At 33.8% G+C, this 17,081-nt stretch overlaps 1 protein-coding gene and 1 pseudogene across 1 annotated transcript; both read right to left on the bottom strand.

Annotated features, from left to right (window-relative positions):
- Window positions 1-1,991: 1,991 nt before the first annotated feature.
- On the bottom strand, window positions 1,992-5,987 carry LOC120185339 (5'-adenylylsulfate reductase-like 5). Its single transcript, XM_039189585.1, has 4 exons — window positions 5,731-5,987; window positions 3,644-3,825; window positions 2,959-3,083; window positions 1,992-2,728 (listed from the first exon to the last, which is right to left on the bottom strand). Exons 1-4 carry the CDS (start codon window positions 5,890-5,892, stop codon window positions 2,304-2,306), a joined length of 894 nt encoding a protein of 297 aa, XP_039045516.1. The 5' UTR covers window positions 5,893-5,987; the 3' UTR covers window positions 1,992-2,303.
- A 2,028-nt stretch (window positions 5,988-8,015) lies between these two features.
- Window positions 8,016-15,819, bottom strand: LOC120185279 (annotated as a pseudogene).
- Window positions 15,820-17,081: the final 1,262 nt, after the last annotated feature.

Below are 17,081 nucleotides of genomic sequence, written 5' to 3'. Positions count from 1 at the left end.
AAAACAAAACATTAAGACCGACTAATAATTAAACCAAAAGTGAAGCAGTGACTAAAATAAAATATTTAGAAATGATATGACCAGATTCAAATGTCAAAAAAAATACACAACACAAGCTACCAGTGACTAAAATAAAATAACTAAAAAACATTGATACTAAAGTAAAACATACATAAACATGACAAAGTAAACAAACTAGTGACTGAAATACAAATATTGTAAAATACACGTCTGAAACAGAATATTAGAAAATTCATTTAATGATTAAACAAACAGATTACAAAATATGGGGGACCAAACATGTAGTTAACCCACAATCCAAAAACACGCATAAGGTCCCCATAGAACGACGTCGTTCGACTGTGTGGTCATAAACCATATTTAGGGTTCTAAACCCTAATCCCTCATTATTTTCTTCATCTCTCAGCCGCTCAACCCTCCCCTCTATAACCTTCCCCTTCTCCACTACCGCAGAGAAAAATAACCCTCACCCCGGCCACCGTAAATCGGTGGCCACGGGGATTTAAACTGAACAATGGCCCACCCCTTTCTCTCTTTCTCCTCTACCTTCCTAGAACAAACCTAGAAACCGAGTCCTCCACCCAACTCGATTACACAAAACATTTACCTTTAAAACAGAAAGGCTTGTTGGTCCGGTGAAGCCGCACAACTGCAGTGGTGTCTCGTGTGAGGAAACGGTAGTGGCCGATGTACCAAAGGTGAGAGCTTTTCCTTTTTCATTCTTTGTTTTTTTCGGTATTTTTCCATTTTTTTTTGAAAACCCGAATGCCCCCCTAAAATGGTTGCCTCTTCTCCTTTTTGTTGTGGTTGCTGAATGATGATATCTAGAACTTAGGGAAATTATGGGTTGATTTGGTAGCTGGTGAAATCCTGAATTTTCGGGATTTATTTCGTTTTTTAAATAGGTTTTCAATTTAGGTTTACTATTGCTCTGATTTGGTTGAGAAACCGGTCAATGTTGATAGATTTACCATCACTGTTTGGTTCAGGATTGTCGGTAATGGCTTGAGGAGTTAACGGCGTCAGCTCACGCGTGCGGCTGTGGAAGTTGGAAGGCCAAGCGGTGACGGTTGGAGCCGAATAGTCACTGGCTGCTGTAGTTTTAGGGTTAGGGGATTAGGATAAAAACTCTAATCTATTTAGGGTTTAGTTAGGCTGGATGTATTGGTGGGCTTAATAGCCTGCATCAAAATATAAATATTTGTATTAATATAATAATAATAATAATAATAATAAATAATAATAATAAAATTAAAAAAAAAAAGAGGACCCGGACAAAAACGGGTGTCTACAAATATGATCAATATTATATTCATATCTACAAAGGCAATCAATTAAATAATTTATATAAATTAAAACATTGACTCATTCATTACCACTAGTACGCTAAAAGCAAACTTTTAGGTTAAACTACATTCTAATTTATCAATTACTATTAGTTAAGTTATAAATGGATCGATCCTTTTATTTAAAGGAACATTCTTTTCTTATTAGAAATTGCAGAAAATATATTGAACATCCAATTTTGAGTTAACAATTACACACCTAATCGATCCTAAAGTTAATAAGCATACTCGAATCACCTTAAACATGCCAAAATACATCAAAATCATGTTTCATAATATTCAATCAACATCTGAACACACTTCGAGAATAAAAAATCCAACTATGCACTTAAAATTATTTTTTAAGAATTCAACTAGTCTTTTTTTGCTTTACATTTAAGGTCTTTTATCTATTCTAACAAGTTTATAGTATCATTATCATGCTTTGTGATTTAACATTCAATCAATACGACTTACTTATAACTTGACTAATAATTCAGCGACCAGAATGGAGTTTACGCATGACTAATAAATCGACTGAAATGTCATTTCCAAGACAATTAATCAAATGAAAACGGATTAAAACTAATAGTTTATGTATTAAACGCATAGTTTACCCTATGTGTGCAACGCTAGTAAGTTACGGCAGTTCAATGAGCTTTGCCATTCAACAGATGTGAAGTAAGAAATGTTCAAACAAATAAAGAGTGATATACACACCAGAAAGAAAAAAGAAATCACTTCTCAAATATACATTCTACTTGATTTCCTCCCACAAAAAAACACCTACAACTCAAACTCAACAGATTTTGGTATCGAAACTATCAATCTGATTTAATATCAGAGAGAGAGGGGGGGGGATTACGATGTCCCAAAGCATCATCGCAGTTTGTAATGCGCTACCCGATTGATATGGCTCCTTCATGCGTTTTTAGCTTAGCTCTGAAAAACTCAAAACTAGGATGAGGATGATCTGCCCGAAAAAGATTCGCCCAAAGAGACCGACGCCAGTGAAGAAGCCCAAACACGGGCGCTCTTGGCACCTTGATGGAAATTTCTTGTTTTGCTCAGCCTCAGTTTCGTCCAAACTCTTCTCACATCAACCATATGAAGGGCTCGCGCAAATAATTGACTCGTCTCACCGAAGATCTCCAACTTCAAGTGTGGAGCATATGAAACCCAGAAAGCCCTGAGACGAGACATTACTTTAGGGAATATGGATAGGAGTCCTCTGAAACAGAGAAACAGAAAGGCAAATGCTAGGTAGGGCTCCTGTTTTACTATCTCCATCGGGGTTTCATTCCACAACTGTATCATGTATTTATTGTCACCTTCTGATACAACTGGCTCGCTTTCAGCCATATATTGAACTGGTTCAAATCCTATAATGCAGAGACTCCTGTTAATAAACTTGGAATGATGCTCAACTCACAAACTAGGGTTATGTATAAGGTGCTACAGTTCTGTTATGCTTCATAGTACACAAAATAGCAAAATTTATGTTATTATTTTTTTTCGTAACTAGAGATATAGCTGAAGTTTCCAATGTACAGGGTCATCTACTTGATAATCAAAAGCAGTAAAAGATATATTTTTGGCAGAGAGCAAATACCTGTTGTTTTCTCATAAAATTGTACGATTGAGGGGATATCTTTTGAACCACGATATCGCACCCTTGTGGTCTGGTTCACCATTAAAATTGAAGGCAAGCTATGAATTCCATACTTTGAAAATATGCTGTGATAGACACATATCAAAGGAATTAGTTATGAAATCTATTATTAGACTTCAACGGTAAGAAAAAGAATGGTTTATTTGATTGATAATTCTGCTTTGCATATTAATGATCATAAGGGTATGCCGAGTTAAACGAGCTTATTCATAAAAGAATTTATTCAGGCATCGGTTAAGGACTTGTTAAGAAGTACAAAAGAAGTATCACATGGTAAAATTATATATATGTTCGGTATTTTACTTGAGTAGCAGACATGAGCATCTAATGTTCATATATTTTACTCGGTATTTTACACAGTAAAATTATATATATTGGCGGGATACACAACAGCAAAAACATATAAATTGATAGAAAACTACTCCAAAAGCCATGATTACTAGACTCCATTAGCAGACAAATCACTTCAATTGATATGCGTGCTTTCACAAATGCTTTTTTCTTAAGGAAGCTTTCAAGTACATTTGTAATGGTGCACCAAACCAAGAGGTCCAACACAGGAAACATCAATTAAATAATTAGTTCACAAAAACCGATACTTAAAGCAGGATAAGTATCTGCATACCTTGGTGAAGCTGAAGACTGTTCAACGGCCATATGCTCTACCTGAGGAAACATGGAACTGAGAATTTCCAACTTTGGGTACAAACTGCGTGAAAATGGGCACCAGGATGCATAAAAGAGCACAGAAGTGTAACCATTTCTCTGTTTGGAAATCAATGCTCGGTCCAGGAAGCTGCCATCCACCTGCAAGGAAAATTATAAACATGCATAAAAGATTATCAGAAGGTTTGTCTCCTTGAAACAGCAAGTCGTGCAAAATATTGATCCTTGAAATACAATCAAATGACACACTGATCTGAGCTAATTACTGGAAAATTGACAAATCTGTGAACCATAATTATGATGATTAGAGGATCCTCCGCAAGGCAATTGCATGAGTCCTAGTTATTCACTTAATATTTAAAAATACAAGTTGATGCTCAAGATAATGGTATTCTTTAACAAAATTGTATAGAATTAAAAGAAAACATTTCCCTTTAAGGTAGAACAGAAAAAAGTGGCGAATGCAGAGAAAGAGTTGTTTCCTATTCTTGGTTTGCCTTTTGTATTTCTGACAACATCAACTTCTTTTAGTATCTCTGTCGGTAAGTTAACGGTGAAGTTTTCAATTGTTCAGTAGCACACAGAATTTAGCTAACTAAAGCATCATAAGCCAGATAATAATACAACAAATCAATTCAAATTAGAGGGTTAATGTTATGGGTCAAATCAATGTTAGGAAAGGCCGTTAATTTTGGTTATCTAAATCAAGGCTTAGGTTAAGCTTTTATTTCTTTCCTTAAGTTTTTTTACTATGCTTTTTTATTTCAGTCCATTATGTGTTTGTTTCTTTCCTTTCCTCTTTTTATATAATGAGCTTGGTTCTTATTTAAAGGGACGTATGAAATAATAAAACCGTAAGTTTAATTTATATAAAAAACACTAAAAAATTGGTCTCTCTTTAACGAGTCCTACGGTTTCAGTCTCCCTTCAATAAGCTGAATCATCAATCCCAAAACCACAGTCATAAGTCAGAACAGTTAACTGAAGACACTTGGATGGATATATAATTGCATGGGCACTCATTTTCATGGATATATTTTATCCCTGATCGGGTGAGGGGACATTGAGCACCTGTATCTCATGTACACTCATTTGGGTTACAATGATCACTTTTTTGGGGCATCAGATATATCCTATAAACAGACTCGTAAAAGAGACATTACCTGCTAGCTTTCCTTCTGAAAGGGCCAAAAAGAGGATAGACAGATTATGATTTGAGCTATGCACATGTATATATGCATGTTAGCGTGCACGCATATCTTCTAAACCCATTAATTCAAGAACAACGAGTCTATCCTATGGATTCTTACCATCATTAGATCTATACCTTAACCGAAAGCACAAAGACAACAGTTTCTGATCAGAGATTGAGATAGTAATAAAGTTGCATATTGAGGGTCATTTAAGCCTAGAAGGAAGTTGGAGATCAAAACATAAAAAAGATAACAAAGTTTACGTTCTCAGCCATCTAGAATATAGATTCTTTTCCAGCCACAATCTAATAATCAACAAAATCCTGCCACCATAGAGCTACAAGTAGGCGACTAAAGAAAAAACCATTAATGTTTCATATTTCACCAATCCGGCTTATTTCCAGCTGATTTGCACAAGGCTTAAATACATGATAATGCAATTTCAGTCAAAATGTTCCAGAAGATAATAAAATAATTCAAAGGCCCTAACCAAGACTAACTAATATTAACGAATGAATGGCTAATCAATTTTGCAACTTCATTTCTATATTCTTTATTTATTGTTTTTCGAAATTCAAATTAAATTATATTGTAAGAATCCAATACCCCCATAATGCAATAACGTCATGAAAATTCCGTAAAACTACCCCGATCATTCATTATATAAACCCAAAATTTCCTATAATTTTGACTTCTTTTTACAAAATTAAGAAACAAAGCGTAAATACCAAGAATCCGAAATCAAAGAAAAATAATTAAATCTCAAGAATCCATTTTCCTAAACCAACTAACAAAGCAATCTACAAATAATAAATGATAATTCCAACAATATTAAGCTAGAATTAAAACGTACCTTCAGAGGGGGGATTGGAGAAACCGAAGGGGAGCACTGAAAATGAAGATTTTTAACGAACACATCAGCTTCATGCGAACAAATAGAAGAACCCCAAACGCAGCTTATTAAACAAAGAGATATAATATAGGAGAACAACATAACAAATGAAGAAGAACCCATTTCTGGGTTTGATTTAAAAAAGAACAAAATAAAATTCACAACAACAAGAAGAAAAGAGGGGGCAAAATTGAAGCCCAGAAATTCAGATATAAAAATAAAGGAATATATAGATTAATTTGGGGGAAAAGGCAGGTGGGTGTGGACTATATTTTTTTGGGGGGGAATGGAGGGTAATCTAATCTAATCGCCGCCTGCATGTAAATTTGTTTTCTTTTTTCTCCTTTAAAGCGTCTAAAATTGCTCTGCTGTTGGGGACGGCAAATATTCCGGGGCTTTAGGAATTAAAAAGATTTCAACAGTAGTTAAATTGCATTAATGCTCATCAAATGTTTAAAATTTGCATCGCGAGTTGAATTCTTAATCATAGTACATATGTTATTGGTGAAAAATTTTAAAAAATATATGAATTGTATTTGGTGAGGATCAAACTTGAATCTTAATATTTAATTACAACACTTATTTTTTAGTTAATTTTTCAGTTTAGTTTACTTTTTACTCGGTACTCACGTATCAATTTTGCAGTAATATATTTCCAATATTTTAAAGTTATATTCGCTATTTGAGATATAAAATACTTATTTTTATATTATAAAAAATAATTATATATTAAATAAAAAATTCAATTCAATTCAATTAATAAGCATAATATATATATATATATATTACAAAATCAACTAGTTTTATTAGAAATTAATACAAAAACTAGTCCATTAAGATCACACACGGATTATATAAGAAAAAAAGTTAAATACTTAACCAAAAAACTCGAATAAAATATAGATACGAACAAATTTGGCCTTATCAGCAAACAAATCACAAAAAGGGATAAAACTACTTAAAGACTATCGGTGAACCATAAATCAAAATCGAGCAAAGTGAAAAAAAAAAACTATTCACAAACGCAAATCACGTATCCAAATCCAATTTGAGAGTTCAAAACAGGAAAGATCAATATGATAATAAATAAACGTCATTTTGATCAGTCGTGATAATGTTAAATCTAATCATGAGGAAAAAGATAAACTACAACAACAATCAAACAACCGAAATTGTGTCATAAATACAAAAAAAAATATGCTATAATGGTAGAGAAAAATGTATTATAAAGATAAAGTTATTGAAAATTAAAAATCAAAGGTAAAAATTGTGATATAAGAAACTAAAGGAAAAATATAATTATCGACGGTAACCCACAAAAAAAATAGTATTATTATATATCAACCAAGAATGAAAAATAAAAAAAATATACCACCGTAAATTATTTTGAGAAAAACGACTAGGGTTTTTTTCCTTCTATCCCACAGTCAATAAGCACAGTTTTAAACCATTAAACATTTTGGTTTAATCGATTATTGATTTATTTAGGTTCTTTACTCACCTTGATGGTAAGCTTAAATCACCATTTCATTTTATAGGGTTTTTCTAAGGAAATTTGTTTATACACGTGTAAAATTTATTATTCATATTATGCCTATTTTAATGGCATTCATCCTAAATGGTTAGGATTTTTAAGTTTTAAAATTTTAAAATTAAAATAAATAAATTATATTTACACAAAGATTTATATTATAAATAAATATTTAAATTATATAAATTTTTAAGTATTTAATTTTTTTTCAAAATAAATACCCAAAGTTATATTTTTTATAAAAATAGATACTTAAATTATTTTTTGGTTAAAATATATACATGAAATATTCTATTTTTTCACTTAAGTATGTACAATATCTTTTAATTAATGCAATGTTGGATCCAAAATTATTTTTTAGTGTGACCACATATATATATCAATAATATAATTTTTTTGTGTGGGTTGAGAACAAATAAAATTACAAGGTTGACACTGTCAATAAAATAAATAACTAATCAAAAGAAATCAAATTTCAGGTCGGGCATGTGTCCACCCTGAACAACAATGTACGTCTGCCACTTGTGTCAACTTTTTAGAATTTATATAGAAAAGATTGAATACTTTATGTATCTATTTTGACTAAAAAAATAATTTAAGTACTTATTTGTGATATAAGCCTTACTGAAACAATATATCAAATAATATTTTTTATAATTATATAGATTAATTGCTGAATTAGAGATAAATATAATTATTATTTAGTGAATTCAAATTAAATAGCGGCTACAGTGCATGCCAACACGGCAAAAACAAAAGACTTGCAAGTAACTGAAGTATGCATCTTGCCATTGTCCTTTTGGAAAAACAATGCTTGGTATACAGGCAAGTTGATTGTCACCAAAGCCAAGCACAGCAGAATTTGCACTCCAAATTGGTCCAAAACATTAGAGATGATGACACTCTTGATTGCTCCCAACATACCGATTAGGTTCAACATCGCAAGCGTGGCTAAAATATCGAACATTGGTGAAGCGGCACCGAACTTGATCAGTTCTTGTTCATATCTTTTCGAGACGTCTTCATCAGCTACCTTGGCGGTGACGATGAAGGCTAGTTGTGAATACCCTAATAGCTTCCAGATGGTTTCAGAGAAGGCAAAGAAGTATGAAGTTCTCTTGAACATCCACATCCGTTGATCATTGTACCAACCTCGAAACTTGCCGTTGCACCATACGTGTAACCCCCTCAGACCGATGCAGGTACCTCAATTCGATCTGGAGTGTCACATTAGGGCCACCGAAGCGACCCACTGTAAAAATAGCAGAAAATTTAAAACTTTTATTAAAACTTGTAACTTATAAAAGGATTTATTAGTACACAAAAAAATAAAACATATTTTCAGACTCAAATATTAAAACAAAATACAATTATATGCCCCCTAATCACATGTACCATACTCTGCAAACAACATCAGAAGAACTCCCTTAGTGATGACGATAGTTGCACTGGTACAATTCTTTTAATCTGCAAAGGTGAGTAATAGAGTGAGCTTCGAAAAGCCCAGTAATACAAAACTACCAGATGATGCTCAAGAACGTGCAGATACAGATAAACATATATTTCCTTATTGGTTCAGATATCTACAGATTTCTTTGGCTGAGCTGAGGTACCATTGATATTTCAGGTATTAACAGATAGTATTCAGTTCTGATGGAAAATATTTGGGATGTTTAGGTTCAAGAGATCATAATAGGTTTTCTAGTGTGTTCCCAAAAATCATGTAACTTTTCAGATCTTTTTAAAACATATATATATATATACCCCCATCCTTCAAGTCCAAAATGTGTAGGTCCCCCAGAATCATACACCCACCGCCAAGTCCAGTAAGGCCCTGAGCACACAGTCGAGGAGCCGGTAAGTAAGGCCCTGAGCACACAGCCAAGGAGCCTCCAGGTATACTTCCTCCAACATTACCCCCCAAATAAAACATGTTCCGTCTGTAAACGGATATATCAAAAATCAAAACATAACCCAGGTCAAGTATCAGATCAAAATCCAGGTCAAGTATTCGATCAGAATCCAGGTCAAGTATCCGATCAGAATCCAAGTCAGGTATTATAATAGAAATCAAATCGAAAATCAGGTAAAATATCCAGGTGATTAGGGAACACACCAGAGTTTACAGAAATTATTCAGAGGTACTGTATAATCTTAGCAGGTAGAGAATCATGAATCTTCAGTATATCAATAAGATATCGAAATTTAGAATCGCTATAGGAAGAGTTTAATAACTAACGAAATCAGCAGTTATTCAAAATATGACTTGGCTGATAAGGAAGAAATGAAGATTCAGGACATTTACAGTCTATGTCGATTGATTTCATTATCAAACAACTTCATATGAATATCTCCCAGAATTAATGCTTATCGACTGATCAATTCATTGTCCTTACATGGTATTTACACTTTAATATCACAAATTCTAATCCATATATAATCTTTGGAATCACTGCTGAATAAATCTTCCAATGCCTTTATTTCATGTTCACACTTCCACTATATCATGAAATGCTGACGTGCTTAATTTGTAGTTCAAGATCTATAAGAACATTACATCATGTATGTTCATAAACGTTTCTAAACTCATTCAAATCACTTACTTAATCCTTAGTCCTTGAGGTTACTTAGTTCATTTAACATTCAAGTCTATTCCATCTACTTCGGGATTTTCCAGAGTAATTCAAACATTACTGAATTTCATATACATGTTGTACTTCCGTTCCATTCAATTTGGTCTTCGTGGTTGATTTGTCGAACAAACGTCCAATTCTTAGTACTGAATACGATCTAGAGTTGAGCTGAATACTTCCAAAATTTATCAACGAGCCAAACTTGAGAAGACGAACACGCATTCAAGTAATATCTATGCCATCCAGGTATTGACATAGCTCTAGGGTTGATATACTCACTTAAATTGTGTTCTATTACTTTTAAAGGTAGTCCAATGCCTATGCTTATTTGGATTCCTTAATTAATCCAAGACATTTACTTAATATAGGCCATAAGGGTATTTTGGTAATTTTAGTGTTCAGTTTTATTCCATTCATTTCAGAGCTCGAGGATATCCAATAATTCCTGAGCTTGGTGATATTCTTGGGTCATTTCCATTACAGGGGTATTTTGGTCATTCTATAGATTCAGTGTATTTTAATCATTTTCTTACGTCCGATCTTATTATTAAATTCAATCTTATCATTTATTTCATTTCTTTCGAACAATTCTGATAGCAGAATACCCCCGATAAATTATTCTTCAGGTATTTACTCATTACTCGAATATTTTCGGGTCAAGTGCCTTCTCAAATTTTACAAACATAATATCATGAATTTTTCTATACAAAGACAAGATATTAACAATTAAATTCTTACTTAATCGAGTTAAGTACAAATCCTCAAAGTACTTTCTCATTCAGGGTCAACTCAGACTATTTTACCTCTCAAGGGCATTTTCGTAATTTCTTAACCAGATAATTTTGATATTTGCTCTTAACGAAAATAATTATAATTTTAAGATCCTATGGTTAATTACTTTTCCGAACATTCTATGATCTTGAAATTATTCTTTAACAAACTTCTAGCATCTTGTGCAAACCCTTTTTGGCGTTAAAAACCAGTTATCCAAATTTTCTAAACAAAACTATTATTTCTTATGCACATTTGTAATTATATCGGATCAATATGTATTTTCAGAGTTATTAACCAACTTCCAGGGACAATTCTTATCATCCTACAACATAAGGGTATTTTCGTAATTTTACCATACCGGAGTATTCTCATAATTTTCCATCCAAGTACCTTTAACATTTAACCCTTGATGATATAAAATATAAGTTACAAATCCAGAGCTGATTTCTTTATCACCAATCACAAACTTGTAATTTAATTCTAACAATTCCTCAATCTCTTATATTAGTCATTCGATCCGTATTCAGTTCTAGAATTTCTACCACATTCATATCAAGTGTATAAATTATTCAACTCCACAAAAGTAATCAACATTATCTTATTCATGCATTTACCAATATTAACATGTTCCATAAAGCATAAAGTGGTAGTAAAGTATTACCTCGATTTCCGTGTCATACTGATCGACCATATAAATTCCATTCGAATGCCTTTGATATTTAATTCAACTTCCAATATTTCATCGGATCCATATCAACAGAAATTACAAAAAAAAAAAACGGAGCTTAATTCCAAAAAACAAATCGAATCGGATGATAAATCAGTGAAAAATAGTTTACCGGGTTTGAATTTGCGAAACGAACGTCGGAATCGAACTCGGAACGTCAACAAAACCCAAAATATTACTCTTGAATTCCAGCTCACCAACTTGATTTCTAACTTTGAAATCTTTTTCTAACGAACACAGACAATCTATTTACAATTACAACATCAAATAATTTTCCTCGCCATAAAAAAAATAATTTATTAGAATCTAATTAATAATTTGGAAACCCAATTTGTATAACTAAAAACTTGAAGAGCCAATAATATTTAATTACTAACATCATGCACTAAATTGATCTTATTTAAACCATTATGCCATGATCATAATAATATGGAGGCTAAAAGACAAGGTTAAGTTTTTACTAAACTTGGATGACTCCTGTTGTGATTTACCCTTCATCCTTTATTAATTTTTTTTCCCTACAATCCACGTGCTCTCTCTAACCTTCATACTTTTCTTAGTTCCTCCATTCTTTCATGCTTAACAAGTCTTACCAGTGTGCTATGTAGCAGGATTATACTCATTTCTGACAAGCTTATTCCCGTCTGCATACCACGCGATCTCGTCCCCTCTTAGAAATTCTTTTTCATTCCATGGCCGAAACCGAATCGTAATTGAAATATTATCCGCCAATCTTCGCCCTTACACAGGCTCGCCAACTATCTCCTCCTACGCATAAGCTACTGGGGTGCGAGCATTGTAACCGCTTGAATCCTGGTACATTGAATCATACCTGGACTGACTCGGAGTCATAGACCGAGAATCGTATCCACTTCCAGAAATGAAATCGAACGATGAACACGAACAGGCATCTTCCCAAATCACTTCCAACACTTGCATTAGTTTCAGTTCGAAGCAGCAGCACAAGCAATGGGAGAATCAATTGCTTTCGACATCATCACTAAACTGAGCTCCCCTCTTCTTAAAAAAACTTGGCTTATGTGGAATTTCAAAGACCACCTGCAGGACCTCATAAGCATCGTCTCTGCGATCTCTGTTGTGCTTCTTGATGCCGAGGAGCAAACTGTGAGCAGCAATCTTGTCAAAGACTATCTTGAAAAACTGAAAGATTCACTTTATGATGCTGATGACCTTTTAGATGACATCCTTACTGAAGCTTTGAGGAAAGATCAGATGAGTGGGAACAATCTGACGAGAGAGGTACACGTTTTTTTTCCCCAAGCTCAAACCAGCTTGCTTTAGGTCTCAAAATGGGACCTGAAATCAAGGCCATTAAGGTCATATTAAGTTCAATTCAAAATGAGACCAAGATGTTGAATTTTGTAGAGAGTTACCAAGGTGGAGGTGGCGTGTGCTATCATCAACGAGGATAAAGGTGCGGTGCATGTAGTCATTACAATGAGGATAAAGGTGCGGTGCATGTAGTCATTATTACAAGTTCATGATGTGTCTATAAGTTATAGCTTCTTTTCTAGCGTTTTTCTTAATAAAAACTGAACTGCCCTCACTTAAAACAAATATCTCTTATCTTATTGAGTGGTACTCAATTTCTTTAATAAAATAACAGTATGATTGAATTATTATTTGCCAAACACTTCATATCAACAACAATAAAATCCAATTCCCGCAATGAGATAAGGATAGAGTAGTAGGCTGTCCCCAACATTAAATTGAGAATAATTTCCGTGGACTCCGACATTGCCAACCACTTCATATCATTTCACAATAATGCACTAACATATTTTATAATTCTCTTAAATTTATAATAAACAAGGGAGGAAAAATTATAACTAAAGTCCATGAATTTTCTCCATAATTCTTTTGAACTTAATATTTTATAATCTAAAAATTTTTGCCCATAAATTAGGATGTGACAGTACGAATTCACTGAGGCTATATCCACAGTGTGCGAATGCAACATATGCAAATGGTAGCACCCAGGGGCTTGACATCTGCAGGTTTCCATTGTTTTACAGTCATTCATGTAACATTGAATTCGATCCTACGAGATAAATGGTTAAGAAGTTGATACCTTAGGAAACAATGGGAAGCCTTTGAAAAGGCAGAGGCTTGGGACAGCAACATAATACAACGTAGCCAAGCAATTTGCAGCCCACAAGTGGTAAGAACAGTAAGCAAGTTGAAGCTTAAGAGGGATCTTTCCATATCCATACAACAAGGGGCAATATCTTGATAAGAAAATTTCAAAGTGACCTTCCGTCCATCTCTTATATTGTACCAGCGTCTCTAATAATGCCATGGGAGCAACTCCTAGGAAGCCTTCTCTTTCGGGGTTTAAATACACCGATTTCCATCCCTTACACTGCATACTCAACCCTTTAATTACATCTTCCACCAGAAAACCGTACTTCAAACCCATCTGCGACCGAAAGAGATTGCGGACATTGGAATTCGAACACAAACCGAATCGAAATACAGGTATGTATTTTACACAAGTGAGAAAGAATGAAATGCACCTCTTTTCCCATGGTGTGTTGCGTTCAAAGGTACAGCTTGCAAGAACTTGACATGTTTCTTCAAGGAGGCTTGCACTTTCTTCAACCTCGGTATCAGTTAGTTTCTTCCAATCAACCTTTGTATTTTTTGTCATATTGCTTACCACAAAGAGCTTCTCTCCTGTGGAAGCATCCTGTGCCAAGGTAGCATGGCCCTCCATTTGCGTCAAGTCCTAGAAACTCCAGCTTTATTGTTGTTGATACGACATATACAGATCAAAGAGATCATCATCAAGATTAATCATATGTATTGCTTGAATATAACCTTTTCTGTTATTGGCTTAATTACCTTATTTATTACTCGAAAAGAGCTTCCATAAATATCATTTTTGCCGATATTTTTGAAATTCTGAGGGAACTGTACATAGGCAACCTCGTCTCCCTTCTCTTCATCCATGACAATGCACATGGAATATTTGATCGACTCTGAATTGTTCACTACAACAAAACAGATTTTTAGTGGCGTTTTTTAGTCATATAGCGGCGTTTGAATACATATTGCAATCCACGTTCAAAATGATCGGACCATTGCTTATCTTTGATGATACCCTAATCTTTTTTTCACCATAAAATTCATTCAACAACATGCAAACTAAATTGCCTTGTATTCAAACATGTATAGTATATTATACTTACAAGGGAATTCATGGCCCCAGCTTTGAAATGGTGGTGATGTTGGGGTCTTTTCTCTCTTGACAAATACACAAGAGTTGGCAAAGGGTTTCCTCCAATATCCACAGCATTGGGGTCTCTTCCATCGATTAGGATCTAAAAAAGCACCATTAACTAATAAAACGCAACTGTTCAGAGCTTAATTAATAAACTAATAAGGTATGATTAATTACTTGAAGAATGGTTTGATGATCACGTTTGCTCGAAACAAAGTCCCACTCACGGAATCCTTTGTGCTGTATCCGTATGTGCTCTGGAATTCGGTTCAACTTTGTGGTGGTCTCGATCCTCATTTTCATGTCCTCATATTGTTTCTGCAAAAGTATTGATAGAAGGAAACAACTTGCAAGTTGCATGATTGACATGTAAGAAACTAGAAAGAGAATAAAAACATTAGATATACCTTAACAGAAAGCCAGTGTTGTTGGACATTGACAGGATCATCGACTGGTGCGGAAGTTGTCGTAAAGTAAGCCTCTGGCGATCTCGGTTCTACTTTGAACTTGTTGCAGAAAGGCAGCCATGACATTGAGAAATTCGCAGCCTCTAACATGGCATAAAACGTTAAATCCGATCCCCCGTCGTCTGATAAATAGACGCTTAATTTCTCAGGTGGGTACTAACATGGCATAAAACGTTAAATCCGATCCCCCGTCGTCTGATAAATAGACGCTTAATTTCTCAGGTGGGTAATCATATACCATCATTGATAGAACTGTGTTCACCACCATGCTCGGCGGCTCTATCAGCGGATCCGCCGTGCACACGAATATGTCGACGCCCGGTAATTCTTTCCCGAACCTTTCCAAGATTGAAGCTAATGAATAAACACATATATATCATTGTATGTACACACATGTAGGAGATACCATACCTTTGAGAGAGCCTGTGTACGTAGGGAATACGATAGACAGAGTTCCATCTACAAACTGTGCTGAGAAACCAAGAAAAAATGAACCATAGCTCAGAAGGAAACAATCCAATCCAAATCCATCTCTCAGATTTTCCACCAACTGGGAAAAACCCGACTCTATACGTACAAATGAAGCATATACCAAGCAATGCAATCGACCGGAAAAGAATCCGTCCCTTGACCGGCCTTGTTTCGAAGAGTGGAACGTAATCACCTTTTGCCATTTCTCCTTCTCCCTGAGCATTGAAATCCAAAGGAAACTAACTATTCATAATGTGGGATTGGTTGAATTTCTTATTCAGAACGTTGATGTACGATTGGTTGATTTGTTATTCACCAAAAATATTTTATTAATAAATAAATAAACATGAGCAGGGCCTAAATATTTTATTAATAAATAAATAAACACAAGCAGCAGCGGCCAAGATCCTGGCAATTAACAAAAGCATTAGAGTTACAAAATGCACAAAAGAATATCACAGTTATACATGGGGTTGGTGGTGGTCGTGGCTCTTCGAGTTCAAACCAAGTACTCTTTTTTTAGTAGGGTTATAAACGAGACTTATAGTAAATTATTCGAATTCGATTCGATTAAAATTTAGTTAATATTCAAATCAAATGAATTCGACTTGAATTTAAACTTGATTATCAACCATTTATATATTAGTTTTTTTAAAATGTAATATAAGGTTTTCATGTATATGTTCAACTATCATACTCCTAATACACGGTGCTCGAACTCGAAACTTCAAGAGAAAATAACAAATCTTTTAACTAATATTATTTGATTCATGCTGCGAGAACAAATATAAATAACAAATAAATAGGGACATAGTCTAAATATTAATTTCGAAATTTACAAGAACACAAAAAATGGGATAGCAGAGAAAGTAACAATAAGGGTTTTACTTTTTACTTCTAATAAAAAACCGCGTTAGTTCCCATACACTCAAAACTACAACACAAACAACAAAACTCCAAACCAACTTCTAACTTTGACACAGTAGCAAAAACAACACTATTTTATTTATTTAAATTTCACAATGTCTGCATGAACTCAGTGACCTCGGTAGTGAAAGAATTGTTGTTATTCCTTGAGGTTTCAGGTTCAAGCATAAAAAATATCAGGGTACGAACATTCAATGTCAAATAATTGAAAATCATCTTTGAATAGATATCGTCTTGTACTTACCCATATTAATAAAAAAATAACAATGTCTGGGGATACCTAACAGAACATCAAAAGCATAACCTTTTTTCTTTCTATCTTCAATCTCACATTGTGATAACAATTTATCAGAATCTTTTGTTATAAATAAAATGTATTTTAAAAGAATTCTATGATTTTAAAAATAATTTAATTCAATTTCTTTATATAAAAATGATCTCTATGTTTTTGTCAAAAAATCTCATAATTTTAATTCAAAAGGAACATCATAGTATAGTAAAAGAACATATATGGTAAATCCCGTATCTTTTCAATATT

This window comes from Hibiscus syriacus, unplaced genomic scaffold, assembly GCF_006381635.1.
Source record: "Hibiscus syriacus cultivar Baekdansim isolate YM2019G1 unplaced genomic scaffold, ASM638163v2 tig00113096_pilon, whole genome shotgun sequence".
Taxonomy (NCBI): Eukaryota; Viridiplantae; Streptophyta; class Magnoliopsida; order Malvales; family Malvaceae; genus Hibiscus; species Hibiscus syriacus.
Note: the sequence above shows the minus strand (reverse complement) of the source record. Positions and strands in the feature narration are given on the sequence as shown.